The sequence below is a fragment of the Charadrius vociferus genome, unplaced genomic scaffold (assembly GCF_000708025.1).
Source record: "Charadrius vociferus isolate BGI_N301 unplaced genomic scaffold, ASM70802v2 scaffold62, whole genome shotgun sequence".
Taxonomy (NCBI): domain Eukaryota; kingdom Metazoa; phylum Chordata; class Aves; order Charadriiformes; family Charadriidae; genus Charadrius; species Charadrius vociferus.
In genome coordinates, this window is record NW_009647419.1 from 274193 (window position 1) to 295987 (window position 21795).

General features: G+C 37.8%; 1 protein-coding gene across 2 annotated transcripts in view; it reads left to right on the forward strand.

The window, feature by feature from the left end:
* Nucleotides 1–2405: 2405 nt before the first annotated feature.
* The window catches only part of PRKD3 (protein kinase D3), a 40080-nt gene continuing 20690 nt past the window's right edge, over nt 2406–21795 (forward strand). The window contains exons 1-5 of one of the 2 annotated variants that reach the window (XM_009880385.1): nt 2406–2696; nt 14604–14742; nt 16393–16524; nt 17239–17405; nt 19116–19305. In XM_009880385.1, coding sequence (XP_009878687.1) covers nt 2406–2696; nt 14604–14742; nt 16393–16524; nt 17239–17405; nt 19116–19305 — 919 coding nt within the window. The remainder of the gene's footprint in view (nt 2697–14603; nt 14743–16392; nt 16525–17238; nt 17406–19115; nt 19306–21795) is intronic. The other variant, XM_009880386.1, reaches the window with a different exon arrangement.

The window sequence follows — 21795 nt, forward strand, 5'->3', positions numbered from 1 at the left end:
ATGTAAATGCATCATGCTTTTGGCAAATATAATTAACATTCTAATTAGGTAGCTGTAGGTGAGCTTTCACAGTGTGTTTTCACTGTCTAAATTAAACTTGCTCAGTAGACCCATTAATTCTTTCACATCATATGGCTTTTCTACTTTCTATTATGTTGGTTAGGCATTATTATTTTTGATTAAGATCCACCCCTAAGGCTTGGTATTTGCTGTCTCTGGTATCTGTGAGAAGTGAGGGAGGAAAAGCAATATGTAGCAAACAAAAATAAGTCATCTTTAAGCAAAGTTGAAGGCACTGTGAAGCTGCTTTCTTGAGAAAGGTGCTTAAATGTTACTGTTGCTGCCCTTATTCTTCTTGTTTATGACCTTTATCTGTATAGTGTTTAGTGTGTACTTTAAGGCAAAAGTTGTCTTTTCAGGTCTTGTTGGTAAATGTCCAGCAACTCTTGAGTACTTAAAGACAACAGTTTGTAGATACCTATGCTGAAAATCCAGAAGGTATCAATTTGTTCTCTTTTCTGGAGCCCCTGTTAGGAATTTTTGTCACAGAACCAAGAGCTTATTTTCCTTCCTGTACTGCAATTCATATACCTCTGTTTCCTTATTTACCTTTCAGAATGCAATGGCAGTGGGGTTTTGAGTTATTACACTGGTAAATACCAGGAGTACTTAATCTATTAAATGGACTGTTTTACCAGCTATCAGCTGTATTTCTAGTAAGGACAGTTTATGTTATGTGTGATAAACTGTGGCATTTATTTTCTAAAATTTCATGTCATTTAATCTTAGTAATGCTCTTTCTGGGATTTTTTTTTTCTTTTTTGTATGCAGGGGAAGGAAAAAATATGTGAGCTTGTTGATTTTGGTGTCCTGTATGGATCTATGTTTCTTTAAAAACTGTTAGCGATACATAGTATCTATGTATCTGAACCACTTTTACACTCACAGCTAACTTTTTCTGTGGCAGAAATTGCTTGGTGAATCTGAAAATGATTCTTTTCAAGCATTTCAGTTGCTCATGAAATGCTTGAAATATCGAATCAGGTAGCACAGCATCTTGTAAAAAGTATTTTGAGACCGTGCTCGTGAAATGATTTCTTTTAAAAGGTTTTAGCAGACACACTTTTTAAATCAGACTTGTAAACTTTAAATTATTTTTTTCTCCAAAGGAACTCAATTGTATGCTATGCATATCTTCCTACAGTTAGAGTTTGTGCAAGATGTTCTTCAGTTGTCTTGAATAAAAGGATTAAAATGATATCCTGAGTACATGCTACATAGGTTTTTGGACATGTCAATGCATTTTAATAAATTTCCTTCCCTACCCACCAACTTCTCAGCATATACCTACAGAGCAGAGCTGTGGTCTACTGCCTACTCCCCTCCCTTCCCCCCTCCCTTAAGTGCATTGCCCTGCTAAATTACTGTTAATTGAAGGATGTGATAACGTATTGGTCAGTGTTAGGTCTGATTTGTCTTGTGTATTGTACAGTGGGAAAACAGTTAAGTTCAAGTTATAAGTATAAAATGTTACTAACATAACGTATTTGAGTACAAGGAATTGGTGATCCTGCTGCTTCAAAGTAGAGTGGTTATGACATTGCTATGCAATTTTATGCATTTCATGTGAAATAACAGCTTTATCTTCTTCTCTACAGGCGGAGTACAACGTTTCAAAATGCTGGAGATTATCTGGGTGAAGCTAGAGATTACATTTAATGTGATTTTGTCTTCAGACATTCTGCTCCTGCATTTCATGAGCTAAAATATTTCATAAAAATGAAATCAGATATCTTCACTGATCTCCAAGTTCAGAGTGTCCTGTGAATTCAGAGAAGACTTTCTGAAGGAGGAATAGATTCATCACATACGTGGACTTCTGTTGTTGCTCAAGGATACACTTTTTTTTTTTCCATTCTAAAAGGCTATCTACATGAAGATGAGTCTGCATTTAAGAGATGATCTGTGGAATTAGGTGAATGAGGATACTTTTAATGAGTTACCAACATTTATTTCCATCTGTGTTTCCAGCTTTTTTTTTTTTTAATACATAAAAATGAAGGACAAGTATAAAACAGCAGAGGTGCTGTCTTTCTGTGAGGCGTTTATGTAAGCCTCTGTTGTCTGGACGTGGTGCTAAAGGACAGACAATCTGCTTCTGATCAGCTGATTGTAACTGCGGAAAGAGAACCTTTAATTTAAAGTAACTTACAGCTGAAATTATTTTACTCTTTGGCTTGCACAGAATGAAAGGGAAAATTAAGTTTTACTCGTCAGGGGTGTTTTACTGAACTAAGAAAGGGAAAGTTACATTATCCTTGTTTTCATTTCAAACCAAGAACTGACAACGTATTTTTCTTAGAATTTGACTACTAGGGAGATCTTGACAGAGTAAAGCAAGTCAGATGTCAGCAAACGACTCTTCTCCCCCATCCTTGCAGAAGTTTTCCCCACCTGCGTGTCATGCTGCTGCACCACAAACCCCAACTTTGTCTTCAAGTCCCCAGTCGGGGCTCTCCAGTCGACTCTCCAATGGCAGTTTCAGTACCCAGAGCCTCACCAACTCCCGGGGCTCTATGCATGGCGTCTCCTTCCTTCTGCAGATTGGTCTCACTCGAGAGACTGTCACCATTGAAGCTCAGGAACTGTCCCTCTCTGCTGTTAAAGACCTCGTGTGCTCTATAGTTTACCAGAAGGTATGGTATAACACTACCGTGTTCTGCTGATGGCAACAGTTGTTTTGTAAGAACGCGTGACTGGAATATGCCAAGAAGTTTGGTACAGTGACAAAGATCCATGTTAGATGTTTGCAGTTATGCACAAAGAAATTTTGCTAACTCCCAAGATAGAAGCTTTTCGTTTAAAAGGAGTAATTTGTCCTTTTACTTTCTTGCTTGTGAAATGTAGTAAAAGAAGATGTAGTAGTAAATTTTCTGCAATAATTAGTTTTCACAATATGGAGAATACGTTTTTTTCCTTTCAGTGATTGTTACTGGTATCTTAGGTTACTAGTTTGTGCTTACTATTGTTAAGGAGTATTCGTGCAACAGTATAGCCAGCTGTAATGAAAGGACCAGTTCTGGCTACAGAAATGCACTGCAGGCCTGCAGAGTTGCTCAATACTAGCTTTTCGTTTCTAGTTAATAATTAAAAGCCCCACCAAACAGCTAATACTGTCCTAGTATTGTTTTTCCATATAAGGAATACATGCATTACTCTTTTATGAGAGCACTTAGTTACCAGCACAATTTCTATTAAGAGAGGGTCAACCAAGAAATAAAAATCTTGGCATCCTTTTCCAACGTGGCCTGGTTAAGCTGTTGCAAGTTCTGACTATAGGAAGGAAATAACATTTATCTTGCTGGTTTTGCATCCAAGTTTTATCTTTATTTAGTCTAGTTATGTTAGATTCTACTAAGCAACCTGAAAAGTAGTTAACGTTCCATAAAATGATGAAGAAATTACTGCTCTTTTCCCTCATGGCCAAGGGTGGATGAGGGGGACGGAGTTGAAGGTAGATTATTTTGTAGGGAATTGTTTTCTCTGTGTCTTTCATTGTTGTGATTTGTTATTTATGGTTGATTAGTTTTATTAGATGGTTCCTTTTCACTTAATAGCTTGAAAGAAAGTAAATGCAAACATATGAACTCTTATTTGTATATGCTTGTGTATCTTTTTTCCCCATCTCACAACTTACTGTATCTTCCGTATTTTTACAAAATAGTTGGCAAGCAAGCTGATTTCATAATAATTTTTTGGGCTACCAAAATGTAGTTCAGCGTGTTAGTTGTTTTCTGAAGAGACAAGTTATTTAGGTAATTTTTTTTTTTTTAATCATGAATGTTACCTGCACCTTTTCACAGCCATTTTATGGGCTGCTTTTTCTTTCTGTATCAACTCCTTCTCTTTGCATCAGCGTATTTCCTGTCTTCTGTCTTAAAGATGAAAACAAATACATTCACACTTACTTTTCTTTTTCCTTTCTGTTCTTTTGGCAAGCTCAGCTACAAGTTTAGCTCAAGTTCTTGTTATAGCTCAAGAAACTTCTTATATGCTGAGCCTAATCTACTGTAAACCTGATGAGGATTTCACGATCAGTTTTCTCTTTTTTCTGGGTTTTATTCAGTTTATGCTCACCTGCAGCTGATGCTACCAGCAAATTACTGCTCAGTGAGAACATGTTTGCAGGCAGCAAACCAATGAGGAAACAACCTTATGTGTAGTGCATTCATCTTTCATAAGTAGTTTTGCATCCAGTGCGCAAGTGGCAGTATCCTCCTTCTACCCTCTGTTTGACAGCAGTATGTCCTGCTGTGAATTTTTTTTCCCTCTTAGATCTGGTGACTGTTGCAAGCATATTAAATATTTTAGTATTAATATATAGATATTTTTGTGTTTATGTAAAAATTGAGAACTGTGGTCTTCTGTGTACTGTCATGCATATGGCTGCCTGTTTTTTCCAGTTGAAAGCTTTGAAGCTAGTGGGTATGCCTTTGAGATTCAACAGTGTTAAAGCTTCCGTTTCTTCTTGTATTCCACAGCCTGCTTAAACTGTCTTTTCTTGACTGGTTTCTGGCTCCTGTCTTCATGGTACTGTATAGTTTGTTCTTGTGATAGTTCTATAGTTAGCAGTATCTATTGACTATTGCACTTTTTCAATGAAAAAGAATTACCCTTTTTTTACTTGGAATCATTTATTGCTTTTCCTCTTATTTGAGTGGTATCTTTACTAGAATTAAATGGAAGTTTCCTTACTTACTTTTAATAGTGCTTTTAAATCACATTTCAGATGTGTATTTCTCTACATATCTGGAACGAAAAAAAAAGTTTCAGGTATCCTTATTTGCTTGGGAGCTTGAACTGCCTGCCTAACTCTGTTTGAGGCTACAATTACAGTATCAAAAATGTTGATCAGGATTTACAGCAGATCTCTGAGGAGGCTGGATTTTAACCTTTGTAAAAGTAATTATAGCATCCTCAGAAGTTTTCAGAAAAATAACTTACGCCTTACTTTTTTTTTTCTTTCTGGGGAAATTAATCAACTGCGGGGTAAACAATCCCGCAAAAGCCTGTGTTGGAGAGCACTTTAGTTAGGAAATAAGTACTGTGTTTACCTAATGCATTTTCATAGCACTTTCTGTATTGCCAGTCTTGCTGTATTGTTGATGGTCAACCGTGCCTCCTGCTTCAGATGCTGCTGTTTGATGTAGCTTGTTCAGGTTTTGCAGAAGGGTAATTAAAAGTAGCATCAGCAGAACTGAAACTAGAGAGGCATGTGTCCGCAAGGAGAGCGGGATGAGTAATGCAAATATTTGATGTGTCTCTTAGCTCTGTTAGAAATGTTCTAAACATCAGGAGAGGAGCAAAACATTTTTTTCAAATTTAAAACTAAATTTGGGGAGCACTGTGTTCGGGGTATTGTATATTGGAATGCTTAATAGAAGTATTCAGACAACCCAAACGTTAGACTTTATAGGGATGCTTCAAAAGATTCTTGTTATAGTCTTAAACTACACTGTTCATTCCTTGTCTAGATTGCTGTATATTAAAGTACCAGACATACAGTTCTGAGGGGGAGTCTGGAGAAGAACCAAAGCATGAACAGATATGACTGCTGGAATAGAGGGAGTGTGTTTAGAAGCAGAAAAATAGGTAGCATAAGTTGCAGATGGACAGTGTGTGTCCTTGCACAGTGATCAGATATTACAGAGTCAAGTTCTTAGTCTTGTTTTGAGTTTAAATACTGTTTCTTCATTCCTCATATGAGAGGACATGAAGTAGAACATAGGGCTTACTAGCTTGAAACTAGAAACTCACATGTGGTGATGCTCCACTGGCTGCAAACTGAGTTATGTAAGACAGCATGTTGTAAATGCTTTATTCTAGCTTATTTATTTTGTTCTAGTTAAACTAACAGCTATAAATGAAAAACATTTCATTGTTCTGTGCTATTACTTGTATACTATCAGTACCTGCAAGATTTATCATATTTTTTTTCTTAAACTTACGAATCTTTACTTTCACGATTCTGAAACTTCCCTTATCTACCTTTTTTTATCTACAAAACTGTCCTTCATCCTTTTCATTTTCAGTCATACTTGGCACCCCCCTTTACATACTTTTCCTCCAATGGCTTTGCTACATTTTGCTCTGAAATAGGCCAATTGCCCTCCTACTTTAGGGTGTTTGCCTGAAATTCTCTTGATCCTTTCTAACTGTTGCCTTCTCTTTGACTTGAGTACTGTTACACTGTTTACCCATACAATCTGTTTCTTAATCTTCCAAACTACTTTTTCTTTTTCCGCTTCACTGAACCCACCCATAGGGTCACCACTTAGCAAAGTCAAAGTGGTATTTCTTGTCTTATTCATTAACAAACCTCCCTCAGATTTTTCCTTTGTATTTTCATAACATGTTGCTCTCATATGTCTTAAATTTAAAAAAAGAAAAAAAAAAAAGCCAAACCAAACTTATTTTCTCACTCTCTTAATTTTCTTTCTCTGCCCTTATATATTTCTAGTGTTTTATTCATGTTTGCTGCACTCGTTTCCTGTCTATTTATCTTTTTCTTATCAAACTTGATCCAGCCTAGTATTTTTTGGTCTATCTTGTGTCTTATTTAGTTCACCTCCAAGAGTAATTTTTCCTTCCATGGCCTAACTGTTTCAGATTTGTTCTTAAACCTTCTCCACCATCAATGTTTACAATTCTGCAATTGCTGAACTCTTCCAGATGTAGTATGGGGCTTTTTAAATTTTTTTTCATTTCTTTTTTAAGTATAGGCTTGAAAACTTTATCTAGCCCCTGTTGCTTTCATCTCGATTCCTGTAACTCTTTTGTGTTTGGTGTGTTTGCTTTCGCTAGCAAGAATATTTTTGTTCTTAATTTTTCTTCATCCTAACATGATCACTCTTTCAATTGCACCTGTCTCTGAACAGCAAATTCTTGATTGTATATAATCTAATTTTTACTTGATTACTGTCTGTCTTTGTGCTTCTTTGTTTTTCATCTTACTTTTTGACTATTTTTTTCCATGTTGGGTTTTTTGGTCATCTTTCTCTCTTTAGGCAGAGTCCTTAAAGTGTCATTGTTTACCTTAAACGATGTCTTCTTTCCCAACAGTATTTATGCTTTCTTACTAGTGTTAATCCCCTGATTGTTTCCCTGCCACATTATGCTGTTTTGACTTGCCTGAATTCAGGCCTTAATCTGCCAATAGCCACTTACACAGGTACTTAACATGTTCCCACTTGTATTTATTTCTTCAGGACTCTGAACTGTGTAAGGTGTTGCAAACACAATAACTGGAAGTATAGCTGTATTTAAAAGGAGTTAAATTGTGCATGTTAGACCTGCCTGTGAGTCTTTCTACTGTTTCTGTAGTTTCATACTTTCATTGTTTTTATAAATGTTGTAGTCCTGGTACATTGTATTCCCTGGTGAATAATTTGAATTTGAATAATCTGAATTTAATAGGATCCTATCAGTATGTATTCACTTTTTGGATAACCCCTGCCTATTTTAATTAGACTGGGTGGGATTTCATTTTTGATAGTTGGAACACGATTGAAGCCCTTGGATTGTTTGGAAAAAAATTAGCCAGTTTCCTTTAAAGATAGAGTAGACTGGGGTGTGGGGGGAGACAGATGAGATGTGTTCAAACATTTTGCTTTGGTACTTGGAGGAAAAAAGCCTGACGTGAAGAACACAAATATATCTGTAGAACTTTATAACTGAGTGGCAATTGACTGTATACCTGTATTATTCATATACCTAAGACTCAAGTTATAATGGGGCTTAATTAAAGTAGTTTGGATAGCTACCTCTTCAGTTAGGGCTTCTGAAGGGGGGAAAAAGGTGTTTATTTTAAAATTGTCGTGTTGTGAGAAGACCAAAACATGTGGAATGAATATGAGCTGTCTTCCAAAGGTTTGGACATTGTTACGTTAATGGCTATCTAACCAAATTGTGGCAGAGGTGTTGACTTGAAGCTTAATATGATTTCTCAAGTGTTAACAGATGTTTTACTAATAAAATACTGAGAAGTAAAAGAATCATGTTGCAATCCATCCATATTACAAATGGATCTCTACAACTCTTGCAGTAACAACTTAATTTGATGTAATAAATAGGTAATAGTACCGCAAACATCCTTCTGTGTTTTTCTCCAGGTTAAGCTTGTAACAGTTCATGGTGTTTATTTTTGAATGACTCTAAAATGAACATAAATCATGTTTTGTGTTCATCATCTGTGCTAAATCTTTTTCCTCCTTGTTGGTCTGCCTTCTTGTCATCTGCTTTCTTCGTGTGAGCTAAATAAGGCAGCAGAGTAAGAGAGATTTGAGGCATGAGAAGAAATATGCTTGCAAGAAGATGAGAGCTGGGGAGTACTGGGGGCATGGAGCTGGTATACGCAGGGCAGATTAGCATTTCTAGCGTGGTAATAAGTGTGTATTCTGGAAAACCTAGCCAAGCAGTAGTCCAAGTATGTCTGCACTGAGGCATCTAGTGAGGGAAAGATGCAACAAGTTTGAAGCTAATTGTCTGTGTGATAATGTGATTTGGCACACGATTCTAAAGAGTGGGAGTGAATAGCTGGGTAGGGATGCAGAATAATAGATTGGAGTGATTTCAGTGAACCAAGAGACTTTCCAAGGTAATGGGTGTTTTGCACCATTAGACGTTGGAATTAACTTTCAGTGGTTTGAAGCATTTGTTTTGAGTTATGATGGGTCATGAGATACTGGACCTTGAAACAATATCCGCCTACACTTTTCCCTAGTGTGAACTTTTGGCGACTGGTCCAGAACTTTGTAAAGTAAGTCCTGGAACTTGAAGTAGAGGGATTTTTCAGTTACTGCCAAGATAGAAAGAAGCCTCAGTTGTGTTTCACTCCAGCAATGCTGGACGCTGTATATTGAGTTCTGGGTAAAAACAACGGTGTAATGCACTGTCAGTTAAAACTAGAGACACTGTAATACTTACAGTATAAATATTCTAGATAACACCATTTGTTTTTCCTCAGCGTAACTGCAATAATGCATTAGTAATGTTAACTTGTGCTAGTACCACCCAAGTACAAAGGATCACATGCATTCTTTACATAAGTTGATGGTATTGGTATACCAGAGATTAATTTTGGCACAGTCCATCACATATGTAGACTTCCCGCAAGTGATTTCCTGTAGCTAGATGCTCTTTTGGAACCATTAACACTGGGAACAGTTGCCTTTTTGCTTTTAGGAAGCATAGTAATACTGGGATTAGCAGTTTATATGTTCTGAGTCACTGTGCAGATACTTTGGGCTTTTATACAGGAAAGTAATAGCTGTATAATCCTGTAAGATAGAACAGGCTTTAAAAAATTCTGCTTTGAGTTTTGTTTTCAAGTTTACGTTATAAGCTCTTAACACTTCAAAGAAACTGGATAGTGTTCTTCCTTGATGGCTTCATGTAATTGAGCATAAGGAAGGCTATAAAAGCTGTACTTTGCTGCAGTACAAGAGAGAAAAATTTGCTAGTGTACTACTTGAACATAGTTTAAGCTTTGCGTAAAAATCCTGTTAAAAGATACCCCTTGAAATAAAAACCTTGTTAGGCGATGAGGTTATTCTTGGCCAGCAGTCCGCACATAGCCTTCTGGCTAAGGTGCTAGCAAGGAATGCTGTATTCCCAAATGTACTGGGGAGCGGAAGAGAGAGCAGGGCGCTGCACGTCTGCAAGGAGCCAAGCTGCTTGTGCAGCTCCCCCATCGAAGCCTGGCCAAGTGGCTTAGATGTCGGCTCTGATGGGCCACCTGCAGCTCATCAGGGCCGGCCATGGAGACGGCAGCCAGCCAGCGCTTCCATTGCTTGGGTGCATAGAACTGCAGTGTGAGCAGAGAAGAGTAATCTGAGCTTAAGTGTGTGGAAAGGAGCAATCAGAGAGGCATCTTTGTGTTAGAGTCTGTTCTTTTATAACAGTGGAATCATGTGTATGTGTATGCAAGGAAAGGGCAGGACTTCTTTTTCATCAAACTTGAAAAGTTTTGTTAGGGGCAATTGAATCTGACAGCCTTCTGGTGGAGGGGAGGCTGCTGCAGCTCAATGCTCCAGGTCCAACCAGTAGCAAGACTGACCACATATTCCCAGTAGACACAAGCACGTGGATACAGGTGTACAATACATACATGCATACACACAGATTAACACAGGCAGACACACAGAGCACTCACATGAACACAAACAGTGGCAATGCTCTTGTACTGTAGCATTCTCCAGTGGTTCAGGATGGCTAGTGGTTCAGGTCTGTTAGTGGGAACAAATACACACATGCCAAAAAAACCAAACCCCAACCAAAAAAAAATGTGGATGTCTCCAGCAGCTGGGCTCAGGCACTGTCTGCCCAGTAGGAGCCCTTGGATCTTGGTCTTTCCAGTTGCTGGCACCTGGATATTCAAGTTACTGGGGCTGAGGTCCCACTCCAGTTGTTGGGTCTTGATTTCACTCACCCTGGTCTTTCCAATTGCTGGCACCACAGACATCACAAACCTCTGACCTGTGGTTTGGCTTCAGCTGCTGGCACTCAGACCTCCCCTACGCACACACGTGTGCTCAGAATGAGAATCCATCATCCAGGAAAATAGATAGAAATGGAATTTAATGAAAAGATAGGACAGATGATGCTGATCAGGCATAGGGCATGATCAGACAATTGTTCTGACCAGCCACTGTTTACAGGTGTCCAGACTTTTTTGTCATCTTATACCTCTATTTTTTCCCCACATTTGTGCCTCCCTGAATCACCTCTTTCCTTGCCTTCAGTTCCTTCCATAGACATCTTGTATTAAGTCTTTTACAATCCTAATTCCCCGGCGCCTTATACCATACCATTGGGCAGCAACCCCTCTCAGTCCAAAACGTGCCCTAGTGTTGACTTGTCTTGATGGGTTTTATGTCTGGAAACTGGGGCTGAGGCTCTCCTGTGGCAGCTCTGGGATGGGTCTGGACAGGGTATCTTTTCCTTGGAGTCCTTAATTTGAGTTCCCCACCTGCCCTTGTGCCTCTGTGTTCCTCTGGCATGTGGAGATGGGCCTTTGGTGGGCTGATGGCCCCTGTGATGGGGATGTATGGTGTTGTATGGGCTGCCCCACCTGCATTGTTCCTCTGCACTCCTTTGTGGACATCCAGATAAGGACCTGGCCTAACATGCGGGATAGATAAGGGAGCTGTTGCAAGGTTCCTCAGCTATGCCTGTCCCTGTTGTGGGTTGAGGAAAACGTTGTAGCTAGCTGCAACTCTGTAGTACCAATGAACACGCTGTTTTAATCTTTTAGTTTTTGGAATGGTGGTTTCAGAAATGGAGATTGGGCATGCACAATGCATAGAAAAATGCGTCCTGGGTGAAGTCTGTCACATATATCTATAGAAACTGTGTACAGAGTCAGTGTTTAATGATAAGACTTGCAATAAATACTAGCATAGATTATTGTTAGTCTTGTTAGGCCTGGGCTTGTGATTCTGCATTGTAGTCTAGGAGCTGCTGATCAAGCTGAAGCTTGTAAATAGAGGAATTATCTTTTAGAAGGTTAAATATTACAGTTACAAAACCAGACAACCTTTCACAGTCATTTTATCCATGTGTACGTATACTTGTTTTGAGAGAAGAGGGCAATAAAACATGTCACTACAGTGTCATAAGCATTCATGACACACAGCTTAAAAGGTCAGTTTAATTAACGTAGAAGCAAACGAGGATGTTGATGCCAACAGTTCTAACAGTCTGTAACAGATGATTTTGCTTTTTCTACAATACTTTTATTCCATAGAAATTAATTTAGCTTTTGTCTGGAGTTTATTTGAAAACCAAATCTTATAATCATAGGAATTATATTGTTATTTACAAACTTTGGAAGTAATGTTGATGCTGTTTTCCAAGGAATGTAATGTCCCATTTTTAATGATTACATGTGCTGTCACAAAGAGTATTTGAGTATTCACGTGTAACTTTTGTGTCAGGTAATGCGTTTTAGTCACGAAAATTAATGTGCTATGTTTAAAACTTTAATCAATCCAAGATTTGTCCATGACAATGGGTAAATGGTGCACATGCAGAATACATATGGTCATAGCATTTAAAATAAGTGCATCTTGGTATGTGATTATGTGACCTCTGGTTACTGGGGTTGGGGGATTATGTGAAGCGATGTTCTGGCAGCTGCATGATAGGTTTATAGTCTCAAAGAACACAAAAAAGAGAAACAAAACTACATCTTTATCAAAGGAAGGAGATTCAAACCTCTGAAATATCTTAGAGGTTCCTTAAAATCTATGGTTTGTAGGTGGTTCTGTGAAATTAATGGAAGGCAATAGTTCACACTGATTCTCTGAATCATCAATTGTCTCTCCTTGCAGCTCAAACTAGTATCAGAATTAATAAAAAATGTCATTGTTTATCTGCAGGCAGATACATACCATATTCACGTTGCTTTTTTTCTCCCTTTTGTTGGAATTAAGTTTTTTAGCACCATGATACAATTGATAAACTGTAAATAGAAGTTATCTTGAGGACACAATTGATTGTAGCATTGATGTGCTAGCTTCCTTTGTTGATACTAGCATGAAGATGTGATACCTGGCTAAACAGTGTATATAATATCAAGGAATAAAACCTCACAGCACTTTTTTTTTTTTAAAAAAAAAAAAAAGTAAATGTAACTTGTTTTCTTGTTGATTGAGGCACAGTGGACTTTTGAGTTAGAGCTTAAAGCAGGTTTATGCACTGTTTCAGGTATGAAGAACTGTCAGTTCCCTTGGAAGAATTACTAGCGTGCTGTGTCTAGTATCTATGCATGTTCTGAATGTCTAGTCCTGTGTGTACTCGCAGAGATACTGAGACATATTTGGGCAGCACAGCTAATCCTCAAGCTTTTTATTTGCTTTCCTAATACAAATAATCTTTGGGAGATTGGAAAAATGTAATTTTCAGAATATTCATGGATATTTGCTGTTTATCAAGATCAATCAGTGGATGAGTATACTGAATCAAAATATGATAAGAGGAGTTCTCACAGGTAATTCCAGGTGACCTAAGGGATTTTAAACAACGGCATATTATTATATAAAGTATTAAAAAGCACCTGTTGTAGGGGACTATAATGCTGCTGTCATATCTGCACGGTCATGGCTACTGTACAGAGTTCAAGAGAGCATCAAATTTATGTAGGGAACCTAAGAGTGAGTTGGGAGGCAGAGGAAGCAGCCTGCTGCTTTGGCATCAGCCCAGCAGAACAGTTTCTTGGTGCTGCGGATTAAATATCACTGGTATCAGTATAATTTTGTCAGGTCACTCTTTTGCTTTTGCATGGGTTAAATGGTACAAATTCTGCCTCTCTTTGTGATTATCCAAGTAGATAGTATGTTTTTCAGAGCATGGAAATTTACTTTATGTGCAATGTAAATGTGTAGGGTGTGCACACTAAAACAGAGAAGACTGACTTAATATTTTGGATAAAATTGCTACCGGAAAGAGGAAATTATTTTCTGTCTGAATGGGAAGGGAGTGTGAAAACAATGGGCGTGACAGATTCCTTCATTATGTCTTTGACTACTTTAGTTAAGGACAATTAATACACCACAAGCTTCCTGCCACTTAGACCCTGTTACTTACTGACTATGCAAGATCTAAATTACTGAACTGTAGTCTGTTACCTAATTAATTGAAAGTTTGTTGTGTGCTTTTCAGTTTTTATTTTTTTTCCCCCCACATTTTTGGTTTCTTCTGTGGAGCTCTTCTGTGTATGTTTCCACCTCAAGTTTGAATTCTGGTTTAAACAAAAAGGCCAGAGGAGCTGGTTGATTGGTACTCAATCCTCTCCAGGTTCTATTCCTGCTTGTTTTCTGTGAACTGTCTGTTTACTTTTCAGCTTTTCATTTTCAGAAATTTTGCTCACATTTGGCAATATTTTGAAGAGTGGGGAAAATGCAGAATAAGAAAGCTATTTTCAGTGCAGTATCATGGAAAAATGTCAGGTTACTTGGTGTATCTATTCCTTATATGGTTTTACATTATTATCTTCTGTCCTTGTAGGGAATCAAGGTTTCCTTTTCTTGCATCTGTAGATCTAAACTGTTGTAGAACAATGACATGGAGCCTCTCTTGTTTTGCCCCTCAAGAAAACTGTGACAGGTGCTGCTGGAGTGTCTTGAGCTGAATACCTGCCTGACCCAGTAAGGTTTATAGGTGGTGGTATTTTGAGAGAGAAAGATCTGCGTTGGGTTTCAGGTGCCAGACTGATTATGTAGGTCTGAGTGATTAAAACCCCAAAGAAACAAAAACCCTAACATTTTTTCTTTCCAGGTTTGAAAGTAAGTGTCACTGTTGTTGGGGGGGAACATGGAATAAGTTGGTATTAATTTGTTTTGTTTGGGTGTGGTGGGTTTTTTCTAACCTTTTTATGTTACATTTCAGTTTAAAAAAAATGCTTCAGTTCCTCAAAAATAAGGAGATCAATTTTGTTTCTGTGGAACACCTAAAACACTCAAGTTCTGTGGCAGTTTTGAAAACGTTTATGAATAGGATTATCAAAGAGCATATGTTAATGTAGAGTTTGCTTTCTATTGCAGTTCCCAGAGTGTGGTTTCTTTGGCATGTATGACAAAATTCTCCTTTTCCGTCATGACCTGAACTCAGATAATATTTTGCAACGAATTACATCAGCAGAAGAGATACATGAAGGAGATCTTGTTGAGGTTGTACTCTCTGGTAGGTATTGTTGCAACAGTGGAACAGATCTTTATTCAGTAGATTAAAAGAAAATAGGACTTTATGGAACATTATTATCATACTTGCCTTGAGCTCTTTGACTTACGTCTCATACTGAGTCACTGTTTCGGGGTAGAGGTTTCCAAGAAAATCCAAGTGGTACTGATGCTTCAGTACTCAGTTTTATTACTCTTTCATTGTCATGTTTTAATCTTCTTCAGGTTTATTATTATAATAAATAAATAAATATTAATTACAAGACCCTGATTTTATAAGTGTATTATTATAGTTATTGAAGCTGAAATGCAGATAGGATTCAGAATTTGCTCTTCCAACCCGGTTGTTTTCTTTCTTTTGCTTACCTGTCTTTTTGTTCTGTAGCTTTTGCAATTGATGGTTTATACTGCTAAAAAGCTTGAAATAAACCTAGTTGCTGAGTCATACCTATAAGGACTGACTCTCTTAAGGGTTACGGTAGTGCTTGAAAACAGTTTCTTTTAAACTATAAAGTCCTTAAAGTGGTGGTTATTAACCTGTAGTACTCCTCAATAATGAGGACACAAAATTCAAATTGGCCAGTGGTTGGGGGTGTGTTTCATCAATGCCCCATCAAATTCAACCACAAGGCAGCTGTAGTTAAACTACAAATAAAAGGTGGATTAGTATCATGCAGTTCTTTGAGGCTTTGAGGACTAAGTGCCAAACTGAGGTTATGTTCTAGACAGAGAGATCTCTTGGCTGTCATGGGATTAGATTTGTAAATTGGATCAATAAAGTATGATTTCCAGAGTCATAAGGATGAGTTCCTTGACTGCGTTTCAGGACCTACTGTTATAGGCATGTCTAGTGTATTCAGTAGTCAGTAGATTATCTTGGTTTGAGGTTTTTCATTGCTTGTGGTGAGCAGCATATGTGGAACATTTGTCTTGTGTGCCTTGTATTGACAATCTGTGACAGTTTCCTTGCAAACAGACAGACCACCAGAAACCAAGGCATTTTAAAGACATGTAAATCTCTTTCAGTAGGGTTTTAAAACTGGGACATGAGAATCTGAAGTGGTAGTACATATTTGGTCAAAGAATAATAGCCATCAAGGCAAGGTAATGTTGGTGTAAAATACCAGTTTCTTTTTTTTTTTTTTCCCCACATTCTAAAGAGACAGGACAAAAATTCATTTAAATATATCTAGGCTTGTTTAAGAAAAAGAACGTTACTAGTGAAGATTCCAGTGTTCCATGGAACCTTTATCCACAGTTCTGTTTTAATACACACAGAGTTCAATCTAATAAGCTTTTTCAGTAAAAGTCCTTTAGAAGACAAAAATCTAACCTGTAGAACTGTCCTTCATTTGAAAATTGTGTAGGTTACAAAACAGCTTGAAAATAAAGTTGCTCTTTCAAATGTGTACTGTTAAGTTGATTTTAGCAAAGCTAGTTGTATTTGCCTTCTCAAGTTAGTGAGGTTTTCAGCATCGTGACTCATACTGGATTAGTTGTGGCCATTAGCCTACACAATCCAATGCAATTTTTCCTCAATAGGAGAGCTTACTGAAAACTATGTAATAATCTAAATGCGTGTTTAAATAGTGTACAGTAAAATCCTTGCTGATCCTGTGGAAAGAACCATAACTTACTGCAATTTTTTTAAAAGCTTTGGCTACAGTTGAAGATTTCCAGATTCGTCCTCATGCACTTTATGTGCATTCCTACAAGGCTCCTACTTTTTGTGACTACTGTGGAGAGATGCTTTGGGGTTTGGTACGACAAGGATTAAAATGTGAAGGTAAGTCTGTGATTTTTAGTGTATTTTTGCGTGTGTATGTGTATATAAGATGAAGAACAGGAAGTTGTACCTTGTTTGATATGTTAGCACGTGATAAATGTAGTATTTCATAGAGTTGGAAGGGGTTGCGTGTCAGGAAATCTGAGTTCAGATCCTGGCTTTAACACAAACTGTGTGTGACCTTGGGCAAATGACTGAAGAAGTATTCTTGTTTCCCACTTTGAAAAAAACCAGCTAGCTTAGAAGCATGTGTTCTTTGCCCAAGGAGCACATACTTTGGAGAGACTCCCGAAGGGGAATCCCTTTCCTTATGGCCTTCGTCCAGCTGGCTGCGGAGCACTCTGCAGCCTGCTGTCAGGTACTGATGCTGCCTGCTTGCTGGCTGCTTCTTGGCTCTGGCGCTCCAAAGTGAAGGAGTGATGAAAGCCGCCTGGTGAGGGGAGAAGTGAGGAGGGCTGTCAGCTGCTTCGGGGTCTTAGACCTTGTTTCTAGAGCTGGGCTCTAGGACCAGTATATAGTAGCAAGTAGTGCAAAAAAAGGTGCTTCTGTGGATCACATCGAGAACACTAAAATAAGAGAATTTAACAGAAAAATCTATTTCTGTCTTTACCATTTTCCTGGATTGTCTTTTTAACTGCTTTATCAAAATATTAGTACTATTTTTGTTACTTTGAACGTTGGGAGGTTTTGTTGTCTAAAAACCTTCTCTTTCAGGTTGTGGGTTAAACTACCATAAGCGATGTGCCTTCAAGATTCCAAATAACTGCAGTGGAGTGAGAAAGAGGCGTCTGTCTAATGTGTCTTTACCAGGAGCAGGGCTTTCGGTTCCAAGACCAGCACAAGCTGAATACACATCCTCTGCCTCTGAAGAAGTATGTAATGTGAAAGGGGAAACAATTTCTGTTTTAAATGCTTTAACCTCTGGGGAACTAACTAGTGTTGCAGGTGGCTCATAATGAGTACAAAGAAGTTGATCTTAACCATTATGATTGGTTTAGTTAATTTTTAAATCTGGTGAGTCTTAGACTGTGACACTTACCGTTAACTATTATTACTGTGAGAAATGAAATTATAACTTTTATGTATAATTTTGTTATTAGCCTGTCATTCATTCGTGGTTATACGAACCTTAGAACTTTGGTTTCAGGAATGATAAAACACATTCCCTTCTTTGTAATACAGATTCATTCTGTAATTACGGTATCAGTATAGAATAGTTACTTGGCCAAAGCAGTACAAATTGTAAGCTTTTATGCTGGGAGAGCAGAGAGTGTTCCTGATACGCTGTTAAGCTTTTCAGAGTTAATCTAAAAAAAAACCCAAGGCCTGTCAAGGAGAGTGTAGGCGATGAAGGGCTTACAGTAAAAACCATCATCCATAATAGTTCTTTGTTATAATGGTTGTGAGGATTGCTGAGAGGTTATTGGTTATACTGCAACTATATTGGGATGTTAAGACAGGGCAGGTAGTGATTAGATCCATTTGTTTCGCTGCTGCTTTCACCGTGGGGTAAAAGCAGTGCTTTTGACACTTAGTCTTTCCTACTTATCTAATTCTATTACCTTACAGTATAACAATTCTTACCTTCTTACCGTAGTTTAAAATATAAATTGTATAGATTGTCTAGTTCAAGAACATAATGTTTTTTTAGCTAGAGGGTACAAAGCCTAGTCTTGAGTCATGAAAAAATTTATCCTGATGTTTGTATCTATTGGTAAGTTTTATTCAGTGAGCATAGAATCGTGAGCATTTCTCCTCTCATGGAATTTAACTTTGATTTCTACATGTGCGTTTAGTACCTCTTTGACACCTCTTCTTTGCTATCTGATTTTGAATACTTGTCTTAGATGATCAGTAATATCATATTTTCAGTTCATCTTCAGCATTCTTAAAATACTTTACGTCAGATGTACTGGGCCCTGTTCCTTTACATTTTTCTGTAGATGTCGGTAACTGTAAATTTATGCTGCTGAATGTTTAGTATGATATTAAATGTCTCTTTTGTTTTAATTGCCAAAGTTTTTGTTTTAACTTAATTTCAAAGATTTCTTGGGGGGTTTAATTTCTAAAATTATTTTTTAATTTTCTAAATATTTTTGCCGAACTTAGTAAGCTATCCAGGTACGGTGTACTTTGCTTTTTGAAACTGATAGCTTGAGGTAATGATTGGATTTTGGTTTGCCTACCTCCAGTGTTTTCCATTTTATCCCCTACACGGGGGGTCTGTATGTGCTGTCTGTGAATCTTGCCAGGTTGCTTAAAAAATATGTCATAAGAGCGAATTTTTAGCATTTTAGCTTCTATGAAAATAAAGATTCATATATACTTTCCTGCTCTCTGCAAGGCTTTTTCATCTGGTGTTTTCTTGGTTTTGCTTTACAATATCAGAATATCCTCTTAAAGTTTCTTGGCCAAGTTGCTTTCTTACCCTCTCACTTTCTGAGCCAACACTTCCTTCCCAGTCCTGCTGACTTTTTTTTTTTAAATCTATTTATTTTTCCTAAAGTAGAACTGTTGTGGTGCAAACCATGTATACCTTCTTTATTTATTTTTTATTTTTTTATTTTTTTTATTTTTATTTTACCTTCCAGCGCTGCTGTCCAGAACCTAGTAAGAGGATTCCCTCCTGGAGTGGCCGTCCCATCTGGATGGAAAAGATGGTGCTTTGCAGAGTGAAGGTTCCGCACACCTTTGCTGTTCACTCTTACACTCGTCCCACCATATGCCAGTATTGCAAACGGCTGCTCAAGGGCCTTTTTCGCCAAGGAATGCAATGTAAAGGTAAACGTTTAATTTTCGGCTGCAGTGATAAATTTCAGTAAAGGTCTTATATTTAAAACTGATTTCAACTTATGTTTGGATTGCTAGGAAGTTGTATACTGCAAAATGGGGCAGTATAATTTTTGAAAAATTGCATACTTTTGAGAGGATCACAGCAGCCCTCATTTTCATTTTAGGAGGCTGTGCATTGTACATTTTTATGAAAAATAAGATTTAATCACACGTAGATTGGGAACACCTTAATTCTAGAAGGATAATTCTAAATTACTATAAATGGGGAAATACTTCCCCTCGTTCAGTGTCTGCCTTCTAGACTCATCGCTAAAGAATTTGTAAGTTTTCATTATGTTATTCTAGTACAAAATACTGGTTAATGTCTTTTGGAAAAATTTATACAGGTAGGTGCCTTTCCTGAACTAGCTTAGGGTTCATCAGCTGCATGGTTTTTGTTTAGCATATGTTAAGAGGCATGACTGCAGTTCTCAGACTCTTTTGTGCAGTTCCCAGAGCATAACTATGACATTGTGATCTTCTTCTGGCTCTTTATTGCTGGATAGTGCAGATCTGTCAGCTGTGTTGCGGGAAAGAAAACTATAGTCAGGAATCCTAAACTTTAATATGGAAAGGACTTTCCATTGCTCTTATGTGAGTTTGTCAAACATGAGTACCAAAGGTCAATCAACATTTTGAAAGAGATCCCTTAATACATTTTCAATTTCCTTTAGTAGAAGAGAGCAAAAATTGTAAGCTTATAGCTGTGTTAACTTTCTTTTGACTAAAAATACTACCATGTAACTAAGGAAGTAGTTTTATCCTTCATTTCTGTTCTTAATAATTCACAGTCTTTGTAGTCTGTTTGAAGTCTGCATCCTGAACTGGTTTTGATTATTTTTTTTTCTAGTCAGCGTGTCTCTTAGATACATATAATACATAAATAATGAAACCTGAAAAGGATGCTTTGTAGTTTTAACATATAGATGCTACTGACCATATGCAGTTGTTGTGACTGTATATCCAGCTGAACAAATGGGGCTACCACATCAGTTTCAGGAAAATGAATGACACGTTAATAATAGCATTTCTGTTTGGAAAACACACCTAGAGAAATGTTATGCATACACACAGGACAGAAATAAGTATATTAATAGGCCTCCATTTATGCAGTATGATCCTATACGTATTTTTGATATATCAGGAATTGATATCAAACAGTCAAATTATTTTCATACTGCTTTCTCCTACAGATTCTTAAGGTTTCCCACCAGCTTCCTTGTGCACGTTCCCAAAGCTTGGGGTCTTTCAGCAGTCACATGTTCCTGAGTACTCGTAAGAGCCCTGGATTTCCTGAATTCATCCAGGCTTCTACTTGGACTCTGAGGATGATCTTTGGGATGCTAAGACCATATTTGTGGTAATAAGTTAAATGTGCCAAGGAACGTTCCTGGACACTGAGGTCAACCGTGCCAAAATGACCTGTGCTCGTGAACAACTTTTCCTACCATCCCAGCCTGAGTAGCTATATGCAGACTACCTGTTGGGAACAATTTCATGGGATGCTCTGACTTACAAACTAGACCTGGGAACTGTTTGAGATTGTGCTAATGCTGTGGGCCAAAAGCATGCTAGGGGATGATTCTGACTGTTTATTAGACTAGAGAGTTGCATTGCGGTACCCAAGAATGTTTCTGGATGAAGTTTAACTTATTAGGATTGACTCACTCTTAGTCTTTCTGGTTCCCTGCTAGGATTTGAAATAGCTCTGTTTCTTCCGGTTCCCTTCAAACTAGTGAAGTAACCATATTCCATAATATGGACTGAAAGTGCCACTATAGAAAGGACAGTTCATTGGCCTCCTAGGATGCTTCCTCATAGGCACTCAGAAGCTGAACAGGATTGTATTTTGCTCCAGGGTTTGGCTTCTCTGCTACTAAAAACGGGGAAAAAAATGTTTTTTCTCCTGTGTGGGCTTAAAAGGAAAGCACGATGAGCTTTCTTTGGATAGCAGAAATGGGCTAGATTTTTAGTTTGAAAACAGTTGTGGGGGCAGTAGGGAGTCTTTGAATTCAGGATGTTGATACAGAGTTGAAAATTACAGTGATGCTGCTAATAAAGGAAATTCTTGTTAATACCACTAATGTTGTGTCCTGGACTTGTTCAGTGGGCTGCATCTGATATCTTGGATGCAGAAGTGGCACACATCCAGGTTAGATTCCATCTCCACATCAGGCCATATCTGGACATAACATTATTCCATCTGCCCTGTGTCAGCAGGGAGAAATGGGGCTTCAGTGCTCAGCCAAATCTGTGATCTGAATGACAGGGGAACTGGACTTCAGGATTTACTGCAGAGCATATTTGCTCTGATTTGATTGAGGTGTGTGATCCTAGAGGCTCTGATGGCTGCAAGTCGTAGGCAGCAGGTGGGGAAAAATGATAGAGATGAGACATTTAAATTATATAGCAATGGAAAAAAGGGTGTGGAACAGATGA